The sequence below is a fragment of the Camellia sinensis genome, chromosome 5, assembly GCF_055761805.1.
Source record: "Camellia sinensis isolate YWXY chromosome 5, ASM5576180v1, whole genome shotgun sequence".
Taxonomy (NCBI): domain Eukaryota; kingdom Viridiplantae; phylum Streptophyta; class Magnoliopsida; order Ericales; family Theaceae; genus Camellia; species Camellia sinensis.
The window spans coordinates 32661429-32689072 of NC_138965.1; the positions used below are offsets into that span (position 1 = coordinate 32661429).

The 27644-nt window shown below is 33.9% G+C and overlaps 2 protein-coding genes across 2 annotated transcripts; one reads left to right on the forward strand and one right to left on the reverse strand.

The window, feature by feature from the left end:
• The first annotated feature begins 394 nt into the window (after positions 1–394).
• On the forward strand, positions 395–2661 carry LOC114283105 (germin-like protein 5-1). Its single transcript, XM_028225937.2, has 2 exons — positions 395–902; positions 1973–2661. Exons 1-2 carry the CDS (start codon positions 788–790, stop codon positions 2506–2508), a joined length of 651 nt encoding a protein of 216 aa, XP_028081738.1. The 5' UTR covers positions 395–787; the 3' UTR covers positions 2509–2661.
• Positions 2662–5817: 3156 nt separating this feature from the next.
• On the reverse strand, positions 5818–13880 carry LOC114283104 (Glutamyl/glutaminyl-tRNA synthetase, class Ic). Its single transcript, XM_028225936.2, has 6 exons — positions 13463–13880; positions 10449–10545; positions 10138–10291; positions 8705–9834; positions 7747–8214; positions 5818–6258 (listed from the first exon to the last, which is right to left on the reverse strand). Exons 1-6 carry the CDS (start codon positions 13597–13599, stop codon positions 6040–6042), a joined length of 2205 nt encoding a protein of 734 aa, XP_028081737.2. The 5' UTR covers positions 13600–13880; the 3' UTR covers positions 5818–6039.
• Positions 13881–27644: the final 13764 nt, after the last annotated feature.

The window sequence follows — 27644 nt, forward strand, 5'->3', positions numbered from 1 at the left end:
TTTGGCCCCGCAACAGCACTATTCTGGATCCATTTATATAAAAGGAAAAATTATAATTCAATGGAACTTTTTCAAAATATCATTGATTTGACATTTTTCCTATATAAAAAGTCATGTGGGCCAGAGTCATCAGATCAAGTGAACGGCACGAAGTGACGAAATAGATCATAAATTAATCACAGATGTTGTCAAAGAAATGGCCCTAAAACAGAGGTCTAATTGAAGTCCTTAGAGTCTCCTAATGCTAGGTGATTTCAGCGGTTGTCTACGAAGATCTCATTATGTATTCTAATCATATTTTGGATTCGTCCTTGATGTATGATTGAGTTTTATTAATACTTTAGTGATGGATTCCTTTCTATGAATTTGATTAAATCACACTGACAACCAGTTATTTCTATGAATTTGATTAAATCACACTGACAACCAATTATTCCGAAAACTAAGCCCACGGATACTTCAGAACATCATTTCTTCCCTTCCTGTAAATAAAAAAAATAAAAAAAAAACCTCTCCTAATGCATTGTGGGGCGTGTTTTATGGGTTATGTAGGTGCCTTCACTTTTGGTCCAAGTACAAGTCGTCTTGTTTCGTGCCTTTAACATTCACTAGCTGGGCTCCCCCAACTTTTTCTCTCTCTCCAAGACTTTTCTTTCTCTCTCTAACAAAATATTCTTTGCTTATAAATAACACTCCTACTTTTGCTTCTCTCCCCTGTCTCTGTGTTCCAATTTCCAAATCCCCCATTTGTGTTCTTATTTTCAAGCTTTGATTGCTTTTGCTTTTTATGGCAAAACTCACAGCAGTGATGATGATCATGGTGGCTTTAGCCTTCATTTGTATCTCTGTTTCTGCAGATCCTGACTTGCTTCAAGATGTTTGCGTCGCCGATTCTTCTTCTGGTATTCACTATCAAAAACTTCTGCCATTTCCTTAGTTGCATCAATGTATAGTTAACTTTGTTCAAAAACCAACCACTCTTTTGTTTTTGTTTTTTATTTATTTATTTATTTATTTTTTTGTTGATTTGAATTAGAATTGTCAAGTCAACCGACCATTGACTCTGCTGGTTTACTCTGTTTGGTCTAACAGCAATGGGTTAAGAGTTACCGACACTTCTGGTGTGTTCATGACACATTCAAATGTGTTCAATTATTTTTAAAAAATTAAATTAAAAATTAGACTTTGTTTTGGATATTTGGTAAAGACATGTTTCTCACTTAGATACCAGTAAAATAGGTTACAAGTATAAACAAAATAACCTAGAAACTAATGATGAAAAAATTTAAAAAAAAAATAAAAAGGTAAAATTTTAGAAACTTTGGAGCTTACTATATTTTCTCCAAATCTCAACAGAGGTTAGTGTAATTTACCCTTTCTCTTTTAAATTTTAGAAATTAGTATTATTTTATATTTCTATTATTTTTTATTGAAGCATTTATATATATGACATAAATATACACAGGGGGTGTTTGGCAAGGAAAAAAATAGCCTAGTTAAGGTTAAAATTCACAAAAAGACAAAATAGGCTAAAATAGTTAATAAGATAAAATATCACATCAAATCCATAATCATTTCATTTTTTCTCTCACAAACATCATATCTAACTATAAAAAAATCCAATCATCTTCTCAAACACAAAAATTTTAGCCTACTAAAATAGTCAAAAACTAAACTAGCCTACTAAAATAGCAACTTCCCCAAACGAAGCCACAGTTAAATATATTTTGAATGTGTTCCCATGCTATTTTTTAAAAATTATTGTGACAGCATGCGCATTTCATGTTGTGCATCATGGGTTATGGGTTTCACTAAATCAAGTCTTCAACCCATATGGTTCCACAATTCTTTACCAAATGATTTAATTTATAGTGTTCTGAAATTAAAGGTTTCTACTTTCATTTTTCAAACAAAATAGCTAGTAAATGGGTTGGCAAAATTAATGAAATATGTGTTTATCTGTGTAATACAGGTGTGAAAGTCAATGGGTTTGCATGCAAGCCAACCTTCAACTCATCAGACTTCTTCTTTGATGGCCTAGCCAACCCAGGTCTCACCAACAACACAATGGGTTCAAAGGTGACTCCAGCCAATGTGGAAAAAATCCCAGGGCTCAACACCCTTGGAGTGTCCCTCTCCCGAATCGACTATGCCCCCAAAGGCCTAAACCCACCGCACACCCACCCACGCGCCACTGAAGTAGTGTTCGTGCTCGAAGGCGAATTGGATGTGGGTTTTATCACCACAGCTGGTGTACTAGTTTCCAAGTCCATCAAAAAGGGTGACGTATTTGTGTTTCCGAGAGGTTTGGTTCATTTCCAGAAGAATAATGGTGATGTTTCTGCAGCTGTCATCGCCGCCTTCAATAGTCAGTTGCCCGGGACCCAATCCATCGCCACCACATTGTTCGCCTCCACGCCGCCGGTGCCAGATCATGTGTTGACTATGACCTTCCAAGTTGGTACCAAGGAGATTGAGAAGATCAAGTCAAGGCTTGCACCCAAGTAACTATGGACGCTTGAATGTGTTTGGGGGCATTGTTGTTTTCTTAATTTGTTGTTCATTGATAAGGATTCATGGGTAATTTATTGGGTGGACATTTGAATTTCTTTTGTATGTGAATCCATATAATGTTATGGACCAAAAAACCATTTGATATTAGTCTTGGACAACTAACTCAATACACATCTTGCTCCTGAACTACTAATGAGATCAATGGAGCCGATCAGACTCAGGCCAAGTTTGGGGTATGTAAAAAAAATTAAAAAGTAAAAAAATTACTAAAAAAGTTAAAAAGTTAACACTATTCACCAAAAATCAACAATTACGGCTGCACAATTCTCAATCTTAATTTTCCTCTACAAACTAATTTTTACAATTTTTTATTACATTTTTTCATAAAAAGTCAAAAAATTAACCCAAACATCCATATTTTTTTCCCTTAATTTTTTAGTCCAAAAAGACAAAAAATACACTTATTTAGGACACCCCAAACAACCCCTCACTTTGGTCAATTGAGTGGAAGATAAAATCAATCCTCTTCCTACCTTTTTGTGCATCTCATTTGTTGAGAGCATTACATACAACCGTTACGGTAGCATGATATTAAGGCCTCGTTTGGGAACCTTCTTTTTTAGCTAAAAAGTTAAAAAGTTATTAAATTAGCCAAAAAGCCAACAACTCATACTAAAAAGTCAAAGATTCTCTTTTCTCTCTACTTTTTGCATATCTTTTCGTAAAAAGTCCAAAAATCATTCCAAACATACTAATTTTTTTTAGCTCATATTTTAGCCAAATAGTTAAAAAGTTACTAAATTAGCATGTTCCCAAACGAGACCTAAGTTATGATATTAAAACAGACATATCAATAACACTGATATGATCATATATCAATCACTATTGAACCATATATAAACTAATATATGGATACATAAGGATATCAAAAAATACAAAATTCCAACATATAACAATCAATGCATATATATTTAAAACCGCGTACAATAATATTTTGATATTACTGAATAATTTTTGTCCATTATTATCTTGTATGGATAATTAGATTATATGTTACTCTTACTCATTGGTTAAAATTTCATCACACACCATGATTGGGGCTCCATTTCCAAAGGGGTGCATCTAGTCGGTGACCTTTAAAGTTTTTGTCTATACTAAAAAAGTTGAATTGGTGGCCTTAACTTTTTTGGATTAAGAAACAACTCTTCATTTTGTTTCAATCATTACAATAGGGTAATTTTACTTTTGGGCATACCAGACAATTAATGGGTCCCAAAAATCGTCATGAAGTATTTGATAAAAATTGCATATAGTGAGATGAACCAAACGTTCAACCCTCACCAGCAACATCTCATTATGGGTCTGGTTATTTTCCACAATTATTTCCAAGGCAATGACATAAGAGAGACAAAACTAGTGCAGTAATAACTAGTACTTCATTTTCTTCTCCCCCTATGATGAACAAATAGAAAAGCAACAGAAGCTTGAACCTATCAACAAAAATGATTGAGAATGATTTTGATTAGCATAATCAGATGAACAATTTCAAGTTACTAGAGTAGATGATTCAACATATTATAACATAATCTTTTGTTAACGAGTACTTCTGGGACATTAACATTTCGTAATGTTTACAGTGTCATTAATAATGTTTACAATTTACGTTTTCTGTTTTCTTTTTACCTGAAAAAAAGGAGAACCGTGTTTATGTTTATATGTACTATTACTAAAACCAAATAACATGTTGATAAATATGTTTTCAAAACAAACAATATATATATATATATATATTGTGAGTAGCCACAGAGGGTTGTGGCCGGAGTAGATGATCAGCGGTAAAGACTGACCACCGCCAGAGATAATGGGAGAATGGTGGAAGAAGATGGCTAAGGGAGGAGGAAGAAAAATTGTTTACAGTTTTTTCAAAACAAAACAACTCTCAAACGCTGTTTTAACAAAAAAAATAAAAATAAATAACACATAAAAAAATAATAAACACAAATGTTACCAAACATAAATAATTGTCCTTTCCATACCTACCCACTTTGTAGAGAATGTCAAAAATATAAAAATAATAATAATAAAATCACCCAAGCCAACTATCAAGAATGAATGGGCTTACTTATTTTTTAAGCAGCGCCTGTCATAGGCAAGGATTCGGATAAACTAACTACTGTGCTTGTTAAAATTTTAATTATTTCTTTATACATTAGGCTAAGCATTAAGATTGAATCAATATTAATCTACTAGCATTGCAGTTAACAATTCACATAAATAATCTTATCATGCTACCTACTTAAGCCTCCACACCTCGGATAAGCAAAAGGCATCTTTGCAGAAGAAACTTAATCAAAGCCACAAAGTGACAAGCAACAACTAAGAAAGAAAGAAATAAAAGACAGTGGAAATGTTTTGCAAATTAAACAATGATTACAAGACTGTTGTTCTTAATCGCACCTAAGCGAACAAAAAAATAAATTTGTTCAAGCAACATTTTGAATCTCAAATGGTCAAAGCGTGTCAACGGCTCTATTTTAGAACACATCACCATGCAACCCCAAGTATGAGATGGATTAACAATATGGAAGTAACCTAATTGGCAGGTTAGGATAAATACATTATTATGATTATAATTCCTAGCTATGAAGCACCGACTCTTTACACTTAATTGTCATATCTGTGTGACATTCCACTCCTTGAACACGGCCAAGATACGTATTGGACACCCCTTTTCTTTGTCCAGACACAATGGGAACACAAGTCCAACCTTTGGATACACCCCAGGACAGGTTTATTTTGTCATGATGAGCTATAAAAAATAAATAATAATAAATAAATAAATAAATCATCATAAATTCATAGTCACCACAATATAAACATGTAGTCCGTGCTAATCATATTATCGTATTATGAAGGCAAACAACTGACCTAATTTTTCACTATTTTTAATTGTTTGTAGATATAATATTCATATATATAACAAATCAAAATGTATTATTATTGTATCCTCGGTGTGCCCGTGTATAAGAGTGATAAACTGAACTTCCTGCCTTTCATCAAGGTTGTACGATGGTGGTGTCTGAAATGTGTGCCTATTCATGGACTTTCATGAAATAGAACTGCAGTTAACCTATGCTAATCCAAATAATAGGAAACATCACAAAAGAAAGTTCCAGCAAAAGTATAACAGATACATATACAGACCAACAACAAAAAACTCCTATAAATATAAAACAAAAGTTAACTTGATTTTTCCTTTGCGTACATCTACCAAGGATCATGTATACCAAAACACACCAATGATTTAAAGACGCGAAATAGAACTAGTTAAAGTTGATTAGCAAGCTTGTAAAGTTTAGAAAAAGGATTACTCAGGTATTACATCAAGACTTCTTCAAATACACATCAAATGAAAGAAATGAGAACTTCAAAGTAGTTTGTAAAGTTTAGAAAAAAGATTACTCAGGTATACATCAAGACTTCTTCAAATACACATCAAATGAAAGAGATGAGAACTTCGAAGTCTTACTTCAATCCTGTTTGCTGCCTACCGTCAGGAATGGCAAAAAGAACTATGGGCTTCGAGGGTCTGACATAGGGGACATCACATCTAAAATAGCCTTTTCTCTCCAGCTGCAGTATCTCTCCACGCTGCAAGTTTCGCATGTTTGAATCCCCTAGTGCTGCAGTCTCCTTTCTTGTACATGGGTTAAGCACATCAAGGAAATCCTCTCCTTCTTCTAGCTGCAAGCGCAAACAGTTACAAACACCGAGAGTTTAATATTGTTCAGCTCAATATAAACAAGAATAACATTCAGATTGTATACCTAATGTGAAGCATAAGGATCCATCAACATATATACATTTTTTAAATGGACATTTGGTGAATTAGATGCATGTTGCCAGCATCCAGGTGTCCACAAATCTTACACCACATTTTTCAGTCACCGCTCATTCACAAATATATGCAGGGATAAAGACTGTTTCTTATTCATTATATATGACCAGTTATAGAACTTTTACTTTCATCCTCTCTTCATGATTTATGATGCACCAGCGTGCACATACACATCATATATTGTTCTTTTTTTTCTTTCTTTTTTCTTATTTTTTTATCATCAACAAAATGAAACTTCATTAAAAGAAGAAAAAAACACAAGAAGTGGACAAGGAGTCCTCCAAAAGAAACAAAAGTAAAAGCACAAACTATATGGTTCATATCATAGATTGTAATTATCTGGAGTTTGCTTTAAATAATAAATAAACAGATAAACTCAAGTTTTCTCAACCAAGAACTAACGAATGTTACATATCTTATCTACATTTACATGTTTAGGTTTCAAGTTTCACTGCATCTAACAACCATGACTCATCATGAAGAGTATATTTCATAAAATCATGGGCAAAAAGCATCTCAATTAGTACTTTCTGCAATGATGAAGTAAATGGAAGAGTAAATCCAATAGCAGAATAAGTTTTGCGTTTTCTCCTTGCTTGAATAAATTTTGCATTTTTCTAATCCATGTTTTGACATGGATGTGTAGATCTAATATGGTCTTTAGGATAATCCAAAAGTCTTAACTTAAGAATCCTGTTGACGGAAAAAAAGCTAGATCTCACCCAAGGCAGCCTTCTTGTGAAGCTATCCCGACAACGCATAATTTGAGAAGAGGCAAGTTTATGCTTTATTGATACCACAAGCAAGACGGAGATGGAAAGTTTGAATAACCTATTATTGCACAGCTCAGTAGCTCAAGAGGTGTGGAGTGTGATATTCAGAGTCGTTTGGGGTGGAATGATCGATGGTAATTAAGAAATTGAATTCATGGTAATAGAGGATGTCCTTAAGGGAGATTCAGAAAGGCTTAGGAGACTGTTCCTCTATACATTATGTGGTGTCTAAGGATTGAGAGGAATATGAAATATTAGAAAAATGCAGAGTTCGTTATCATCTCTAAAAAGACAATGTTCGTCTTCTTGTATTTTTGGCTCAAGGAGGCCTTTCTTTTTTCAGTACAAGATTTTATTCTCTTAATGGGTAAGTTGTATATCATGCAGATATATATAGGAGTAGTATAAGTCTTTTTGTATATGTTGTGTCCCATGTTTGTGCCCCTTTTGTTGCCATCTTTTCTGATAAAATTACCTTATCAAATAAAATATGATGACAGGAATACATTGGTGCTGTAAAAGACACAAAAGAGTTTAAGTTATCAGTTATGTAGTAGGCACCTTCTTTTTTGTAATTAGATAGTCAAAATCCACCAAAGAGAGATTCACAAGTTCACTTGTTTCAGGTAGCCAGGTAAGCTTCAACTTCGTGGTCTTGACAGATCCTTCAAGATGTAAAATTCCAGTTAACTCAGTGACATTTCCATGCTCGCCCTTCTTGATTTCTTTTACTATTGCATTGCCCCAATCCATTAAGGTTATTTCCTCATTAACTGAGATGGATTCAGCATCAGCACGGTCAATCCAAATTTGCCTTGTGTAAGTTGTCGCCTTATCTCCAGCACCTTCATATTTCTTATGCTTTGGTATGATGCGAACAAAAGGTTTCTCCAGCCCATCAATTAAGGTTAACAAGACACGTCCTTCTTCAATCACAGCAGTGTATCTGGGACACACAGGATCAATAATCTTCTTATTAATGGTCCATAGTTTATCCCATTCCATAAGATTCAGATTCTTCGAAGCTCCCTGAAAAATGTAAAATAATCAAATATCAAAAATAAAACTAAAAGTAGATTTAAGCATCAGGGGAACAAAAACTATGGAAGCCTACTTCTTATAGAAGAGTAGACATAATGACATTCTTCTGTACAGCACAGTTGCACTACGTAATAAGTGTTGTGTGGATGCAGATGCAAAGAATCAATACTTCAAACTTTTTTCCCCCTCCATAGAAAAATAAATAAATTGTACTATATGCCCACCCCAAAACACACAGGCATAGCACAAAAAGGGGAAAGGAAAATCCTCATCAATATATAAAGATAACACCCAGAGCTATATGTCATTTGTGCATAGTCCAAAAATAAAATACAAAAATAACCCAAACAAGAAACGTTTTTCTGTATAATCTGTGTCTGGGATTTTATCCAAATAAAGCCATTCATCTGCATATTATTATATTGCACCGCAACTAGGATAAGTTTTATGAATGTATTGTAGGAGTGTAATGTCTTACTTGTTCTAGAATGAATTGTATCAATGCATCAATTTTGAGACCTCTTCGCACAATGCCTTGAACAGTTGGGAAACGAGGATCATCCCAACTTTCAACTTTTCCATTTTGAACAAACCATAGAAGCTTGCGCTTGCTAAGAAGTGTATATACCATATTAAGTCGACTGAATTCGTATATGTGCACCTTTTGAACTCCCATATCCTCTTGAATCCTATAATACTGAGCATTGCGATCATGATACTCACTTGATCGTAGAGCATGAGTTATACCTTCAATAGCATCAACAAATGGACATGCAAAATCATAAGTTGGATATATCTTATATTTTGACCCAATCCGGTGGTGAGGAATCGGATTGCAGCGGTAATATACTGGATCCCGCAGTGACTTGTTTGGATCCTGCATATCCAACTTCCCACGGACACAGCACTGCAAACCCCTTTCGGATCCGGCAATCATCTCTTTCCATAATTTCATATTTTCGTCGGGGCTGTTATTCCTACATCTTGATTCAATGCCATCCATTCTTTCTTTTTGCATTTGTTCACGTGGTGTATCATCAACATAAGCCTTCCCCTCAGAAATCAATTTTTCAGCCATTTCCATTAATTTTGGGAAGTAATCCGAAGTATACGTAACAGTCTCATACTTAATACCCAAAGTTTCTATGTCTTTCAGCAGACTTTCCACAAATTCATTGCTCTCTTTAGCAGGATTTGTATCATCAAAACGCACAATCACCTGACCTTGGTACCTTTGAGCAAAGTACTGGTTCAATAAGGCTGCTTTAGAATGCCCAATGTGAAGGTAGCCACTAGGCTCTGGGGCAAATCGCAATCGCACATTTCCAACTTCAGCCTCTGGAAGATCTACTTCAAAAGTGGATCGGCTTCCTGCTTTTCCCTTGTCATTAACATTGCTATTGGCATTCTTGGATTGCTGATCAACCAGCTGTTGCTCTTTTCCTTTTGCCTTGGCCGCTACTGGCTTTCCCAAAACTCGTTTTCCAACATAAGCTGAGGTAACTTTGTTCAAGACGACATCATACTCGGTCGATATCGAGTTGAACCACCGTACTAGGTTTGGGAATTTCTTTGATTTCCTCAAACTTTCCCATCTCTGCCCAGCTCCTGCAAAGAGCAAACTTGAGCACTTATTACAGAACTGTTGTTGAAATACACAAAAGCTTTACAGTTTGGGGTCAGCGAGAAAAGATCAAGACATGGATCAACATTGATGACAAGTGTCACAAGAAAATAAACTGTTAATATCTGAAAATGAACCATTACTATCTGATTGCACAAATTCTAGGGTAAAGAGACCGGAGCCATCAATACGCAAACAAGTAATTACACAATTACTTTGCCAAAAAATAAGGAGCAATCAATCTGGGAAAAACTATGACCAACTAGGCAGTGTCCCAAGCTTTTTACCTGCCAGACCAGACCAGATGGCTATGTCTGCAATAGACAAACAATGACCAACTAGAAAGGTACGCCTCAACAAATATCCATCAATATAGTTACATGCTCCATCAAATTCAGCACCTGATGACAGAACAGGGGCATACTCTAGCCATTCATCAATCTGGAAGAAGGGAAAAACCAAAATCAATGAAAGAAATTAGCAAATATTGAATAGAGAAAAACAACAACAAAAAAAGGTAATTCTGTAGGGGACAAAAGGGGGTTGGAGGCTGAAGGGCAGTTAAATACTTCAAACTTCAGAAAAGCGCAGTAAGTACCTGACCAGATTCAAAGGCATCCTGCCCGTAAAAATTGGAAATGCTTGCTGCCCGACCAAGATAACGGAGAAGCACATTTGTTCCATGCAATTTCAGCCTGGATAAAAATTGAGTTTCATTAAAGCCAAGCATTGAACATGCATTTGCAAACAGCTGAACATGGATCCAAGATTGATAAATATGACCATAAATGGCATATATGAAAAGGTTCAAACCTTCGTAAAATGTAATAAGATGAAATGAAACTAAACATTAAATGTAGTATGCAGTTGTGTTTTAAAGTTTGTCATTTTACATAGATAGTCACCATAAACTATGAAGCACGGATACTTCAAATAGGGTGACGTATCCGTATCGTATCCGTATCGGATACCGATACTCCTTGGATACTCACGGATACGTATCGGATACTTATTAAAAGTATCGGATACTTCTTAATTAATTTTTCATTAATTTTAGAGTATCGGATACTTAATTTTGAAGTATCGGATACTCCAAGTCATGTTTACTTGTTTTATGAAATTAGAATTGTAACATTTATTGCATAGTAATAGAATGTAATATAATTGCAAGTATAAATATAAGAATATTTTTTTAATACTTTGTTAAGTTCTTCGATAAGAAGAGCATAGTGAGTTAAATAATATAATTTATCAAATTGATGTATCCTAATTATTTCTTGCATGTCCCCTATAACTACATAGAAACTAAGAATTAACAAAAGAATATAACAATGGAAAAATTAAATATCAATAAATAAATAAGCAAGTAAACTTGAATATAATATTTTTCACTAGTGTCAAAGGAAAAAACATAGGGACAAGTTGTGAATTGTTCTATTATTGTAATATAAATATATTAAACTTGATACTGAAATGAAATATTTGCAAGACCTATAAAAAATTTAAAAAGTAAACAAGCTACTAGCTTAAATTAATACAAAATTCTTAAAGGATAGTATTATGCATTATAAAATTACATTGTGATTTCTTAACATTCTTTAGCTTATGTATAACTCACTATTAATAATTTTAAAAAACATATTTTCCACAAACGTATCATAGCCGTACCCGTATCCTATTTTTTTAGGTTTTCTCGTATCGCCGTATCCGTATCGTGTCATATCCGTATCTCGTATCCGTATCTATACTTCCTAGACCATAAACAACCATATCTTGTACCAGAAGGATAAACAACTAACAAATATGGAACCATTAACCATCATGTACATACATCCACATCCCTAGAATTATGCTAAGATTTATTGCAAATAATAAATGATATTTTAACCCCGATATGTGACATACCTAGAAATTTCAAATAAACGCTCATCTAAAGTGATGCCATTTAAGATTCTGAACTAAAATATGCTTCCTCTATTATTGTTGTTTATTCAAACCTTTTACACCATTCCACCAGCTATTGTAACTGTTCTATGTAAAGTTTTGAGAGAAGATAGATTCAGAGACCAAAAATGATAATAAATCACCACCAACTGAAATTTCTCAATCCAAACGTGCACAATTAGCCATAACTGATGCAAGTGCTAATGACATATAATAAGAACATACTAAAGTTTCTCAATTGAAACCAGCAATTAGTAATAACTGATGCAAGTTCTAATGGATTATAATAAGAACAAACTAAAATTTATCAATTCGAACCTGCACAATTAATCATAACTGATGCAAATTCTAATTAGAATAGAAACAAACTAGGTTGTTTTAATCACCCCGCCCAAAACCAGCAATAGTAGAACCAAACATGCTTTGTCATAGTAATATATACATCTATTCTATTCTATTATATAAAGCCTACAAACTCAGTGAAACTTTGTCGCAGCTTTTCATTCCTTACAACTGTCTCACTTTCTTATTTGAAATTTTAAATTTCAAATTTCTATGACTCATTCAGTTTTCTTTCTCTCTTCATCTACACTTTTTCTGTCAATAAAAGACCAACTGATTGATTTCCATAGCACATACATTGGGTGCACAGCGTCTAATCTACTCTATCTATTATATAAAACCTACAATACAACTCAGTGAACTTTGTCACAGATTTTTCATTACCAAATTACTCTGCAACTGTCTCATTTTTTTATTTTAAATTTCCAATTCCAAATTTATTTAACTCGTTCAGTTTTCTTTTTCGCTTTATCTAAATTTTTCATTTTTGTCAATAAAAAACCAACCAACTGGTTTTCATAACACACCCATTGCATGTACACCCCTCTTGGTATATTCTATTATATAAAGCCTACAACTTGGTGACACTTTGTCACACTTTTTTTAATTCCCAAATAGCCTGCAATTGTCTCACTTTCTATTTTAAATTTGGGAAATTATAACGAACAAACAAACAAACAAACAAACAAAACGGAAGTTTGGCCCTCGTAACAAAATAAACACTGAAGTTTTTAATTTCGCCAATTTAAACCCTATTTTTTGATTTGTTTTCAATCCAAACTAAAAGCCTATTTCCGTAAAGTAAAATCGAGAAAAAATAATATTTTAGTCATCAAACTGTGTACAGAACATGTCTAAAATATCCTTTTTCATTGGGTTTTATGACTAAAATAGTTTTTTCCCATCGTTTTTACTTAATCGAAATAAGCAAATGGTTTAAATTGAAAACAAATCAAAAATTTAAGTTGTCAATTTAAACTCATGATTTATTTTGTTACATAAGTTTTTTTTTTTTTTTTTTATAATTTCCCCATTAAATTTTTATTACTTTTTTTTTTTTCCACTAAATCTTTTTTTTTTTTTTGTGGTCAATAAAGGACCAACCAATTGATTTTCATAGCACACCATTGAGTTTGCAAAGCTTCTAGTATATATACCTACACACACATCAATATGTACAAAAAACAAACAGATGAATGCACATATCATAATCAACCCCAAAGAAATTGAATAGATTCAATAAAACTTCATGAATACAATGTAAAAGTAGAATTGCCTACATAGATACAGATAAGTATATATAAAAGATGAGTGAAGTGAGTATACCCAGTGGAGAAGAGGAAAGTAGGAGGAGAACCAGGAGGGAGAGCTGAATCGGTAGAGAGAGAAATTCCGGCGATTTCTGCGGCGGCAATGACGGCCAACGGAGGGAAATCGGCCGAGAAGGCGAGTTTGATCTCCATCACCACACCGCCCCCTGAACACGACTCACAGCACGCAGAGAGAGAGAGAGAGTAGCCGCCTCAGCTTTTAGAGAGAGAAAGGGAGTATGTTGGCGTAAAATTGGCAACGTAGGGTTCGATTCGATCTATTTTTTCACATTGCGTCGACCGGGCGGTTTGGAGACGATTTTGTAAACTAGGGTGAACAAACTAGGGGTGTAAACTAGGGGTGTAAACTCTGGGCCAAAAAAGCACACTGGGTGTAAACTACGGGTAGTGTAAATTGGTTTGGATAGAACTTTGCACGTTACGGGGTGTTTGGAAAGATAATTAGGTTAAAATAATTTATTAAAAGATAAAATTAGTTAATGAAATAAAATGTCATATTTAATTTATAATTTTTTTTTTCATATTTGTTGATATTTAGTATAACGAAAAAACAAAAAACAAAAGTCAATAAAAAAAATATTTTTCATGATCAATATAAAATAATTTTATTTGAGCAGAAAAATAATTTTTATTTTTAAAAAGCAAAAAACGTTTTTCAAATTAAAATTTTATCAATGTCACCATATCATCACCATCACTACTCACACCTCCACCACTATCACCAAGGCCACCTCCAACATCACCGTTGCCATCACCGCAACTATCACCTCACCACCACCTCCACCTCTACCTACACCTTCGTTCCACCACCACCACCACCACCGCTATCAAATATTAAAAATTATTTTCTATAAAAAAATATTTTTTAAGAAAAAATTTTCATAAAAAATATTTTCTATCACCTAAACAAACGATTCATTAATTATTAAAACTCATATGTCACAATTTGCAGTTAGTGGATTTGGGTGGCACTAGTAGCATCACAAACATTAATGAAACTTTCAATAATGTTGATTGTGGCAATGAATAATTTCGGGGATGGTGAGTTATTTTAGTGTTTATTTGTTCTTTTCTTATTTTAGTTTATCTTCTTTCCAGTAAGAAAAGATGTGAATGTTGTTCAAGTGAGAATGCGAGGATTTGAACCTCGGTAGGTTGTGCAAGTGAATCAATCTATCATTTAAGCAACATTCTCATGTTTTTTTTTTTCTTGGAGAGGGGGGGTGTCATTTTATTTATATTTTGATAATATTGCTTGGTAATATAAAAATTATTATATATATATATATATATATATTATTTTAATAGGATTTTACGAATCTCAATCTGATCATACCATTTGTTCGGTAGATTCCAAAATGATCTTATGTAAAATCTTGATCTTATCAATCTTGACTACTACCACCTTCTCCTTCTACGGAAAACCAAAAGATTTCCACTAGCCAAGGGCCCATTGCTTCTATCAATTCTATCGGAACGCTTCGTTCACCATAGATGCATTTCTAAACCCACCACATTGCTACAAATCTAACATTCTTTAAAAAAATAGCATCTCTAACTTGACGGCCTCTTTTTATCGAGGGATACCAATCCACAATGGCCCCTCCAAATGAGATTGAAAGCCTTTGTCCCTATATGCTCAATAACCCTATTCTTCATGTTTTTGGTGGCAAAATAAGCATTTAGGAAAACAATGAGTAATTAAACTCTGGTTCTATAACAAAGCTTTCAACTTGCAATTTGAACAATTGAACATTGTAAGTTTCATCGAACACTCATTTTGACTATGATAATTAACTGATAATAGTATTGGTTTTGCTGCCCTTTTAGTATATTTTTAGTTCAACACTAAATTAGAAATATGAAGTAAAACATTAAGTCAAAAAAGGTCTAAAATTAGTAGAAATAAAACTAAAAGTATGGAATGTAATTTTAGTATAGTAGAAGTAGAAATAATAAATAATGGATACGTAAATATTGAAAACTATGAGATAACAAGTAGTGAACATTTTTGTTACCTAAGTAAAGTAGGAAATAATGTGATCCATAGAATCAAAGTAAATTGGCTCAAGTGAAGGGGGTGTCTAGCATATTATGTGATTGATGAGTACCAAAAAAATTGAAAGAAAATTTTCATAGAACAATTATAAGGCCATTGATACTTTATTGAGCACAATGTTGGGTAACTTAGAAACAACACGTGCATAAAATGAGTGTAGTTGAGATAAGAATGTTTAGGTATATGTGTGGTAAAACCAGGAAAGATAGAATTAAAAATGAATATATTCATGAAATGGAAGAAGTCGCATCAATTGAAGACAAGTTGAGGGAGAACAGACTAAGATGATTTGGTCATACACAACGAAAGATCTATAACTATCATCAAATAGTTTGCCAACCCCAATTGAGTGGGACACTTGGTTTAGTTTGGTTTCGTTCTAAAGCAACTATTTGACTCCAGCCAGTAGACATACTTTTTATAATTCTTATGAAATGGAAATGTTGTTTTTGCCTTCTTTATATATATATATATATTTTATTTTTGGCAAGTGAAATGTCCTTCACTAGCAATACTTCTATGCAAAAACTAGTACTTGAGTTGGCCTCACCAAGTTTCTTTTTCCACCAAATATTGGCAAGCATAATCAATACGCCTTTCAGAGATGAACTTATGGTTGAATACATATTCAAATTGCTAACAAAAATTAGACAACATTAAGGTAAATGAGCCTGGGTGAAAATTGATTAGGTCTGATTATATTCACATGGCATTTCAGGGTTGGTTGTCTGTCAAATATGTATGTATTGCTGAAAAGATACTCCCGGTAAATTAATTAATTTAATTAAATATCAAAAACAAAATTCAATATTCAATAAATAAAAACCAAGTAACAGAAAATACTTACAGTACTGTAAACCAAAAACAAAATAAATAACAATTGTGTGATTGAGGCCAATGTTTGGACACTGTGTCTTTAAGATAGAAATTCGCCCTTTCCACTGGTGCTTGAGATTTACGGATGTCCTGTCTCCAGGATACAACAATCACCTACACACAAAAGTAGCACTACAATCTATGTGTGCTTCGAACCAAATATGTAGTAAGAACTCTCTCAACAAACAATAAATGAATAAATAAATGAAGATGATGATGGTTTTGTCCACTACCACAAGAAGACAAAAAACTAGGATCTAATCAATGGTTTTTCTACCCCTAAAATGAGAGATTGCAATGCCTTTGGCTTCGTTTGGGAAGTAGGTTGGCTTTTTGGCTTTTTGGCTATTTTAGCCTGGGCTAAAAAGCTTGGTTTGGGCTTTTTGGCTTTTTTGACTTTTTTTGTGAGAGAAGAGTGTAATGATTATGGGTTTGATGTGATATTTTGTTTGCTGTGGCTAAAATAGCCTATTTTGTCTTTTGTGGCTAAAATAGCCAAAAAAGCCCATAAACCAACTTGCCAAATGGAGGCTTTATATACTTCACAAACCGTAGCAAGCAATGTGACTGTTCGGTCAAGGTAAATGACCGTTGGACCAAGATTTAAAGTCAAGGAAGGTGACCGTTGGACCAAGATTTGAAAATTTGAAATTCAGTTTTATATATATATATTTTTTCCAAAACTGGTTTCTCCAAAAATTATAAGTGCCAACCCAACCCAATCCACACCTGCACGTGTGTGTTTTGGATTGAGCCTACCTCAGTCCATAACTCCCCTCCTTACAAAGTTTATGTTTATGAGTCGATTTCTCATTCATTCATTAATGGTTTTAACAACCATACAACATACTCTTGTTCACCACATAACAAGAAATAAAATTGCTACGCTGACCCATCTAAAATAATGCGTGGGTCCTACATTAATTAAAGCTCAAAATATTAATGGTTTAAAACCATTTTCCAACAATCCCCCACATGAATGAAATTGATGAAAATAACATGTAACAATATGCAGACACAAAGAGTACTAAACTGGAAATATCCTACAAATGAGAGGTGGCTTTTGGCCTTGAACCTTCCCTTGTAAAAGGTTATCAAATTTACTGACAAATCAGTGGACATGATGCCTTGAACTGTTCCGTCTTTGGTGTAAACCAAGACAACAACCTTTCACACAGTTTTATTTCCATACACAACTTGGTTATATCGGTTGTGCCCATTTTGGCCCTGGATAATTCCTGGTTTTCATGAGTGCTCTAGAGAATTCAGCCTTTTCAATTCTCATAAAATCGGCCCAGTTTACACTCGTAAAGGTGATTCTCATTAAGAGTATCTTGCTATACCCCACTTGGATTTCCAAGTTATGAGAACCATTAAAAGTAAAAACTTATCCTGATTATCACTGCAGGCATCACTATGTCATCATAGAAATGGGTAAGAGATTGTCTCCTTAGTGATCTTCCTGAGTCATTCTTAATTCAGTTGTCCCTTTGAACCTAGATCTTGAGATCTCCAGTCAACTAGGTTGGGTTGCCATTAAGGTGACTCTTAAGTAATAGGCTTTAGTCCCATTCCCCTCGATGATCTCATAACCTGCTCTCTAGTCAAACCTTTTGTTAACGGATCCGCAATATTATCTTTTGACCTTATGTATTCAATGGATATAACTCCATTTGAGAGCAGTTGCCTAATGGTATTGTGTCTACGACGAATATGTCGAGACTTACCGTTGTACATATTATTTTGTGCCCTAGCCATGGCTGCTTGACTATCACAATAAATACAGATAGCTGACACAAGTTTTGGCCACATTGGAATGTCTTCTAGGAAGTGACGAAGCCATTCTACTTCTTCTCTTGCTTTATCTAAAGCGATAAAATCATATTCCATTGTGGATCTTGCAATGCATGTTTGCTTGGACGATTTCCAAGAAACTGTTGCATCTCCCAAGGTAAAGACATAGCCACTAGTAGACTTAGAATCTATAGTGTCAGATATCCAATTTGCGTCGTTGTATCCTTCTAATACTACTAGATATCTATGATAGCTTAGACCATAGTCACGGGTATATCTTAGATATCGAAGTACCCTCATTATTGTTGTTTAGTGGTCTACCCCTGGATTGCTCATGTATCTACTCAATTTGCTAACTGCATAAGCAATATCAGGATGTGTGCAGTTCATGAGATACATCAAGCTTCCAATTATCCGAGAGTACTCTAATTGTGATATACTTTCCTCTAAGTTCTCCATTAAATAAAGATTAGCATTGATATGAGTCTTAGCAAAATGGTCGTCATGTTTATTAACTTTTTCAAGTATTTTATCAACATAATGACCTTGAGACAAGGCATATCCAACAGATGTTTTTGTGATTTTCATACCAAGTATAACATTTGTTACTCACATATCTTTCATGTCAAACTTAGTGTTTAACATTTTCTTTGTAGTCTTTATTATCTCATTATTGCTGCCAATAATAAGCATGTCATCCACATACAAGCAAACAATGACATATCCTTTTTTAGTGTTTTTCACATAAACACATTTATCACACTCATTTATTTTAAAACCATTTGACATCATTACATTGTCAAATTTTTCATGCCATTGTTTAGGTGCTTGTTTTAACCCATACAAAGATTTCACAATTTTACACACTTTCTTCTCCTGTCCCGGAACAATAAATCCTTCTGGTTGTTCCATTTAAATTTCCTCATTCAAATCTGTATTAAAAAATGCAGTCTTGACATCCATTTGATGTATTTCTAGATCATGCAAAGTTGCAATAGCAATCAGCATTCTAATGGATGTTATTCTTGTTACAGAAGAATAAGTGTCGAAATAGTCTACTCCTTCAGTTTGTCTATAACCTTTAACTACAAGTCTAGCCTTGTATTTATCGATTGAGCCATCCGGTTTCATTTTCCTCTTGAATATCCACTTGTATCCAAGAGGTTTACAACCTGGTGGAAGATTCACCAGTTCCTAAGTATGGTTTTGTAAGATTGATTCAATTTCACTATTGATTGCTTCTTTTCATAGAGGAGCTTCTGGAGTAGACATTGCTTCCTTATAAGTTTGAGGCTCATTTTCCATTAAATACGTCAAGAAGTCAGGACCAAAAGATTTAATTTTCCTAGCTCTCTTACTTTGCCTAGGTCTTTCCATGTTTTCCTCTTCTTGATGTTCCCAAAATTGCCCTTGATTATTGTCAAATGCATCATCATAAGACCTTTTAGGAGAATGAGACTCTTGTGTTATTTTACAAGGAAATATATGTTCAAAAAACGATGCATTCCTTGACTCAATGATTGTATTAACATGGATCTCAGAATTATCACTTTTATGTACTAAAAATCGATAGGCACTGCTATTTTCTGCATACCCAATAAATATACAATCAATAGTTTTAGGTCCTTTTTTGACCTTTTTTGGGTCAGGAATAGCTACCTTAGCCAAACACCCCCATACTTTCAGATATTTGTAAGAAGGCTGTTGACCTTTCCACAATGCATAAAGAGTTTTCAGTGTTTTCTTATGGGGTATTTTATTGAGAATATAGTTAGCAGAGAGAATTGCTTCCCCCCACAAGTTCTGGGATAATCCCGAACTTATTAACATAGCATTCATCATTTCTTTTAAGGTTCGATTTTTACGCTCAACAACCCCATTTTGCTGAGGTGTATAAGGCGCAGTGGTTTGATGAATGATTCCAACTTGTGTACAAAAATTACCAATAGGTGTGTCATATTCACCACCTTTATCACTCCTTATTGCCTTAACTTTTCTACCAAGTTGATTCTCAACCTCATTCTTATATTGAATGAATTTTTCTAAGGCTTCATCCTTACTTCGCAGCAAATATACATAGCAATACTTAGTGCTATTGTCAATAAAAGTGATAAAATATCTTTTCCCACCTCGAGTTTGAACAAATTTCAAATCACAAATGTCACTATGTATTAAACTAGTGGCTCGGTATTTCTCTCCACTGATTGAAATGGTGATTTAGTTAACTTTGCCTCAACACATACTTTACATTTGTGATTTGGATCTATTTGAAAATTAGGCAAATATTCTAAGTTAATTAATCTACGCAAAGTATCATAATTAACGTGTCCTAATCTGCCATGCCACATACATGAAGACTCTTGCAAATAAGCAGAAGATGTGTTAATCTTATTAATAGTTGGAACAACAGTCATTACATTCAGTTTGAAGAGCCCATCACACATGTAGCCCTTTTCTACATACATTCCATTCTTTGTCAGTACAAATTTATCAGACTCAAAAACTAGTTTAAAACCATTCTTGCTTAGCAACGATCCAGAAACTAAATTTTTGCAAATTTCTGGCACATGTAGCACTTCATTAAGAGTTAGCATCTTTCCTGAGGTCATTTTCAGTACCACCTTTCCTTTTCCTTCAACTTTAGAAGTCGAAGAATTGCCCATGTAAAGTTGTTCTCCATTATCTACCACTTGATATGATGAGAACAACCTTTTTTCTGAATAGATGTGGCGAGTAGCACCGGTATCCACGCACCATGTTTTGGGATTACTCATCAAATTGACTTCAGAAACTATTCCAGACATTTAAATCTGAAACCATTGCACAAAGACTCTCTTCTTCTGTTATGTTGGCCTGAGTAGGTTTTTCTTCATGTTCCCTCCTTGAGTTCGTCGTTTGCTACAATCCTTTGCACGATGCCCCAGCTTGTCACATACATAGCATTTGCCTTGGAAATTTTGGCTCTTGTTGAACCCTTGTTTGGAACTTTCTCCAGGATGCTTCATTTTCTTATTGTTGTTCTTTGGCCGCTTTTGTTTTACCACATTTGCTTTAGCCTCCATAGGATGACGTCCATTTTTCTTTTCAGCCCCACAGTTGTCTTCCTTAATCCTCAAGCGAACAATCAAATCCTCTAATGACATCTCTTTGTGTTTGTGTTTCAAATAATTTTTAAAATCCCTCCAAGAAAATGGTAATTTTTCAATTATTGCTGCCACTTGAAATGACTCTCTCAGAGACATTTCTTCTGCATGTATTTCATGCAGAATAAGTTGAAGATCTTGGACTTGATTGATCACTATCTTGGAATCTGTCATCTTATAATCAAGAAAATGACCGACAACAAATTTCTTTGTTCCGGCGTCTTCTGTCTTATATTTATGGTCCAAGGAATCCCACAACTCTTTTGCAGTCTTGATTGGACTATATACATTGTATAATGTGTTGTCCAATCAATTCAGTATATAATTCCTGCAAAGGAAATCTGCATGCTTCCATGCATCCACTGCAGCAACAACCTGAGCATCGCTTTTATCCTCCTTTATCCTCCTTTAGCGTAGGCACATCCTGTCTTAAAAACCTTGCCAAATTCAATGTAGTAAGATAAAACAACATTTTTTGTTGCCATCTCTTGAAATCAACACTACTGAATTTTTTAGGTTTCTCTCCATGATTAACAAGACCATGAGAGACAACTGGGATAGGAGCAACCGGTGTGGGAACAATAGGCGGAAGAACACCACTCTCCGTAACACCACTTTTAGTAGCCATTTCTGTTTAATAAATAAATTTATTAAAACAGAAAATATCTCACAATAAATATGTATATGTAAAAATGGTAACAACAAAAAGAAATAAACAAATAAAACAAGAAAACAAATTTTATTTTATTTAGTTACAGAGTTCAAACTAAACACCAAAAGACTTTCAATCTTTATTTATTTAAACCTTGAACCCACGAACAAAGTAACCAAATAAACAAACTCCAAATAGATATTATGATCTATAAAATTTGAAAGTCACATAATACACCCAACCAAAAAACATAATAATAAAATCAACCAAACTAGTACAAGTTTTGACCACCAATGGAAAACAATTAAAAAATAAATTGATGAACACCAAACCAATACTATGTTTGATAAAAAGGAAACCAGTACCAAATTAGTAGACACACACGGACAAACATGGGAACATAGATTTACAACTCAGAGACGTATCAAATCTGTATTAATTAAATTAGAACAAAACAATTTTTATTTTTTATTTTTTTTTATTATTTTTTTTAATCCAGAACATAAACCAAAATGAAAAAAAATAAAACCAAGGAAGAAAAAAAAAAAACCAATACTATGTTTTTCTTTTTTTGGGGTCATTTTATTTATATTTTGATAATATTACTTAGTCATATAAAAATTATTATATATATACATATATATTATTTTAATAGGACCTTAAGAATCTCAATCTGATCATACAATCTGTTCGGTAGATCCCAAAATGATCCTATGTAAAATCTTGATCTTATCAATCTTGACTACTACCATCTTCTCCTTCTATAGAAAACCAAAAGATTTCCACTAGCCAAGGGCCCCATTGCTTCTATCAATTCTATCGAAGCGCTTCTTTCACCATAGATGCATTTCTAAATCCACCACATTGCTACAAATCTAACATTCTTTAAAAAAATAACATGTCTAACTTGACGGCCTCTTTTTATCGAGGGATACCAATCCACAATGGCCCCTCCAAATGAGGTTGAAAGTCGTTGTCCCTATATGCTCAATAACCCTATTCTCCATCTTTTTGGTGGCAAAATAAGCATTTAGGAAAACAATGAGTAATTAAACTCTGGTTCTATAACAAAGCTTTCGACTTGCAATTTGAACAATTGAACATTGTAAGTTTCATCGAACACTCATTTTGACTATGATAATTAATTGATAATAGTATTGGTTTTGTTGCCCTTTTAGTATATTTTTAGTTCAACACTAAATTAGAAATATGAAGTAAAACATTAAATCAAAAAAGGTTTAAAATTAGTAGAACTAAAACTAAACGTATGGAATGTAATTTTAGTATAGTAGAAGTAGAAATAATAAATAATGGATAAGTAAATATTGAAAACTAGGAGATAACAAGTAGTGAACATTTTTGTTACCTAAGTAAAATAGGAGATAATGTGATCCATAGAATCAAAGTAAATTGGCTCAAGTGGAGGGGGTGTCTAGCATATTATGTGATTGATGAGTACCCAAAAAATTGAAAGAAAATTTTCATAGAACAATTATAAGGCCAGTGATACTTTATTGAACACAATGTTGGGTAACTTAGAAACAACACATTCATAAAACGAGTGTACTTGAGATAAGAATGTTCGGGTATATGTGTGATAAGACCAGGAAAGATAGAGTTAGAAATGAATATATTCATGAAATAGAAGAAGTAGAATCAATTGAAAACAAGTTGAGAGAGAACAGACTAAGATGATTTGGTCATATGCAACAAAAGATCTATAACTATCATCAAATGGTTTGCTGACCCCAATTGAGTGGGACACTTGGTTTAGTTTGGTTTTGTTCTAAAGTAACTATTTGACCCTAGCTAGTAGACATACTTTTTATAATTATTATGAAATGCAAATGTTGCTTTTGCTGCCTTTTATATATATTTTATTTTTGGCAAGTGAAATGTCTTTCACTAGCAATACTTCTATGCGAAAACTAGTACTTGAGTTCGCTTCGCCAAGTTTCTTTTTCCACCAAATATTGGCAAGCATAATCAATACGACTTTCAGAGATGAACTTATGGTTGAATACATATTCAAATTGCTAACAAAAATTAGACAACATTAAGGTAAATGAGCCTGGGTGAATATTGATTGGGTCTGATTATATTCACATGGCATTTTAGTGTTGGTTGTGTGTCAAATATGTATGTATTCAAGTGAGATTTTCAATTTTGTCATGTATGTCAACTTATTTCTCACTAATTTGATTTTTTTTTATATCGCATGCTAAATTGCAACATTTCTTTCTTTCTTTTTTTTCTACGATCTGACAAGCATAAGAAAAACTAACGCTAATGATATTTCTAGAAAATCTTTGAACAAGTGATTGGTCAGACAAAACAATTGTTTTTTTTGCTATGGTGTTCTACTTCTAAGGCTTATAAGCAAAAGAGTGTATGATTTGAATGACATGAGTGTTTGGGATATGATATTATTGTTCATTTGTGGGCCAGGAGAAAGTACAAAAAACACAATTGTAAGTCACTTGTGCACAAAAGTCTTAAGAATGATCTATTCTTCGATGTTCATGATGGAGTTAAAATCATGAACTTAGTAATGCATTATGTGCGTGATGATCCAAAGCAACGACCAACAATGAAAGAAGTTGTTTGCTATTTGCAAGAATTATTTGTGTTCTTGCAATCACATACTAGGCATCCCTAAGATGTTTGTTGTTAGAGGTGGGGATGTTATACTACTGTCAAAATCAAGCAATTAGGGTATTGGATGTTCTATTTAGTTGTTTGTTTCTATTTTCATGGATCAAAGCTGTATAGGTACTGCTCACAATGAATTGATCGATTATAGCTTTTGGCATATATTAACTATAATGATGAACCCACTAGATCTCTAGTTTAGGAGTCTACTCTGCTATTATTCTTGTTTTCAAGAGAATTTGCTTGTTTCCTTAAAAGCAATTTCATTATGGGGAATCTTACTATAAAGATATCATTTCATTTTCTTTTTCTTTTTCCTTTCATAAATTTAAGATCAAAACATAGCGCAAATAAATGCAATGACAGTAGTAAGGAAAGAGATGGAAAAATGAGAGGGGTTACAATGATGAGGGTGTAAAAGGTGAGAGGCTAGGTTGTGATGGCGTGGCGAGGTGGAGAAAATGAGAGGTTGTGCTGACCGGAGTAGGAGAGGAGAGGAAATTGAGCAATGACTAGTTAGGGAGAGAGAATTAAGGCTGGAAGTAACACTGGTTAGGGAATACAAGGTGGAGGTCAGTTAGTAATGGTAGTTTTTAGCGGTGGTGATGGGTAATGGTTGTGTTTGTAAGTGGTGGAGTTGGTAGTTATAGCGGATTTGAGTGATGGGGACGGGTGGTTGTAGTGATATTGGGTGGTAAAGATGGGTGGATGTCGTGCTTTTGGATGTTAATGGAGAGCGGTACTGGTTTTAGGTGGTGATGACGTATGGTCGTAGTGGAATGAGAAAGAAGAAAAATAAAGAGGAGAATATAAGGAAATAAGAGTTCTCGATTGGTTTTTTTTGATAGTTTTGTAGATTGAGTGTTAGACGCAATACATTTTGCTGCTTTTTATATGGTTATAGATATAGTAAGTTCACAATCCAATTTCTCTTAAGTTAGAACACCGTGACTGGTTTTGTTCTTTTCACTAGCAAGATTTGTTTAAATTTAGGATATGGATGTATGGAAGTCATTTGGTTTCATGGTTGGACTCTATTTTCATAAAGTATTGGTTTCTTTATTCCAATCTAACTAATTATGCTTCCCTGGATGTGAATTAAGAGGTTTTGGAGAGAAGGAAATGTATGAAAGTAGTATTTCATACAGAATATAGAAAAAATATATTACCATCTTGGCATGGCATGTCTTGTAGCTTTGCTATGGTCACAACTTATAAACTCACTCACTCACGTGATGAGAACTATGATGCACACGTAATTAAAACTACTGGTTTCATTCTATTGGTAAAAAAATATTGTCGTAAAGTAGCAATTTCAATACATAAACTAAATTCTTGAGACATAATTAAGTTTTGAGTTAAAATTCAGATTCACAAGTACACAATACATAAACAAAAGACATAAACTAGAAAATGAAGCATCAACAACTAGTCACAAGTTTACAAGACAATATGTTCACAAAAATTCATAGCATCACAGTAGCAAATAATTCTTTCTCCACAAAAAAATTAAAAATTGTTAGGTTTTTGTTCTTGGTAATCACCGTTTGATAAAACTCCTTTCATTTAAGTGAGGCTATGAGTATTTAGATGAGAATCCAACTCGAATTGTGCCTATTTAGAGAAAAATTTCAGTTGAAGTTGTTTGATTGCTTGAGCGACCATTCTTGCGCTCAAGAGGAGATGCAATCCATTCAGAAGTTTCACTCGCCTGCAAAAGTACTGGAAGTTATTTTTTTCCGCTCGAGCGTCCATTCATGCGATCAAGCATGATCTTATTTAGTCACACACGTTTTAGTCACTCTGCTAGAGCGGCTATTCTTGTGCTCGAGTGTAGATCGCGGATTTGTTTGCTATAAAAGTTGCGGTTCAATCAGGTTTTAGGATACGACTTATAGATCTTCTTCTTGGGTATTAGGGTTTTCATTTGAAGCTTCTTTGCTTGTTTCCTTTAATATCTGTGAGAGTTTAATCATGAATTGAGTGGATTATATCAAAGGGTTTGTTTAGTTTGTTTTATTCAAAAAAGAGAGAATTGTTCTTCGGTGGATTACGTGGAATTTGGGCCTGAAGCTTTTGTGGATTCCGGAGTGGCTCATCGTCGTGGATTCAACATCGGTGTTGTGGATTCAACGTTAGGCAAGACAATTCTGAGGTGAAGACGGGGCTAGAAGAGGCACATAGGGGTCGTTTCGATTCGGGCATGGATTCGCTAGGTAATTGAGAGTACACTTGTGTAATTCCTTTGCGTCTTCTTAGTGGATTGTTTTGTGGCTTTGGCCCGTGGTTTTTTATCACAATTGGAGGCGCTCCAATTATGATTTTTCCACGTTAAAATTGGTGTGTCAATTTGTCTTGATTGTTTGATTGAGATTGTTATTTACTGCTTAAAATTAATACATAATCACAAATCAATATCTCCGGGATTTTTAGATTTTTCCATTAGTATCAGAGTAGGTCACTCTATTTTTTAAAAACTATTAGAGCAAGATCTTATTTGATTTGTGATAATGGATTCAATTCGTGAAGGAAATTCTATGGTTTGACCACCCCTACTTGACGGATCTAATTATTCTTTTTGGAAAACTCAGATGAGATCGTTTTTAAAATCTATTGATGCAAAGTTTGGCAATCTGTCATATGTGGGTGGACTGAACCGACGATTACCGTTGATAGAGTAACTTTTCCCAAATCAATTGATAAGTGAGACACAACTGAGTACCAAAATAGTAGTTGGAATAGTAAAGCTATCAATTCTCTCTTTTGGGCCATCACACTAGAAGAGTTTAGTCGTATTTACAATTGTGAAGTTGAAAAAGAGGCTTGGAATATCTTACAAATTATTCATGAGGACACTCCTTCGGTTAAACGCTCAAAACTTCAAAGGTTCACATCTTGTTTCGAAAACCTTTCAATGAAAGATAGTGAGACCTTTGATGAATTTTACGCGAAGTTGAGTGACATTGTAAATTCCAGTTTTAATTTAGGTGAAAAAAATATC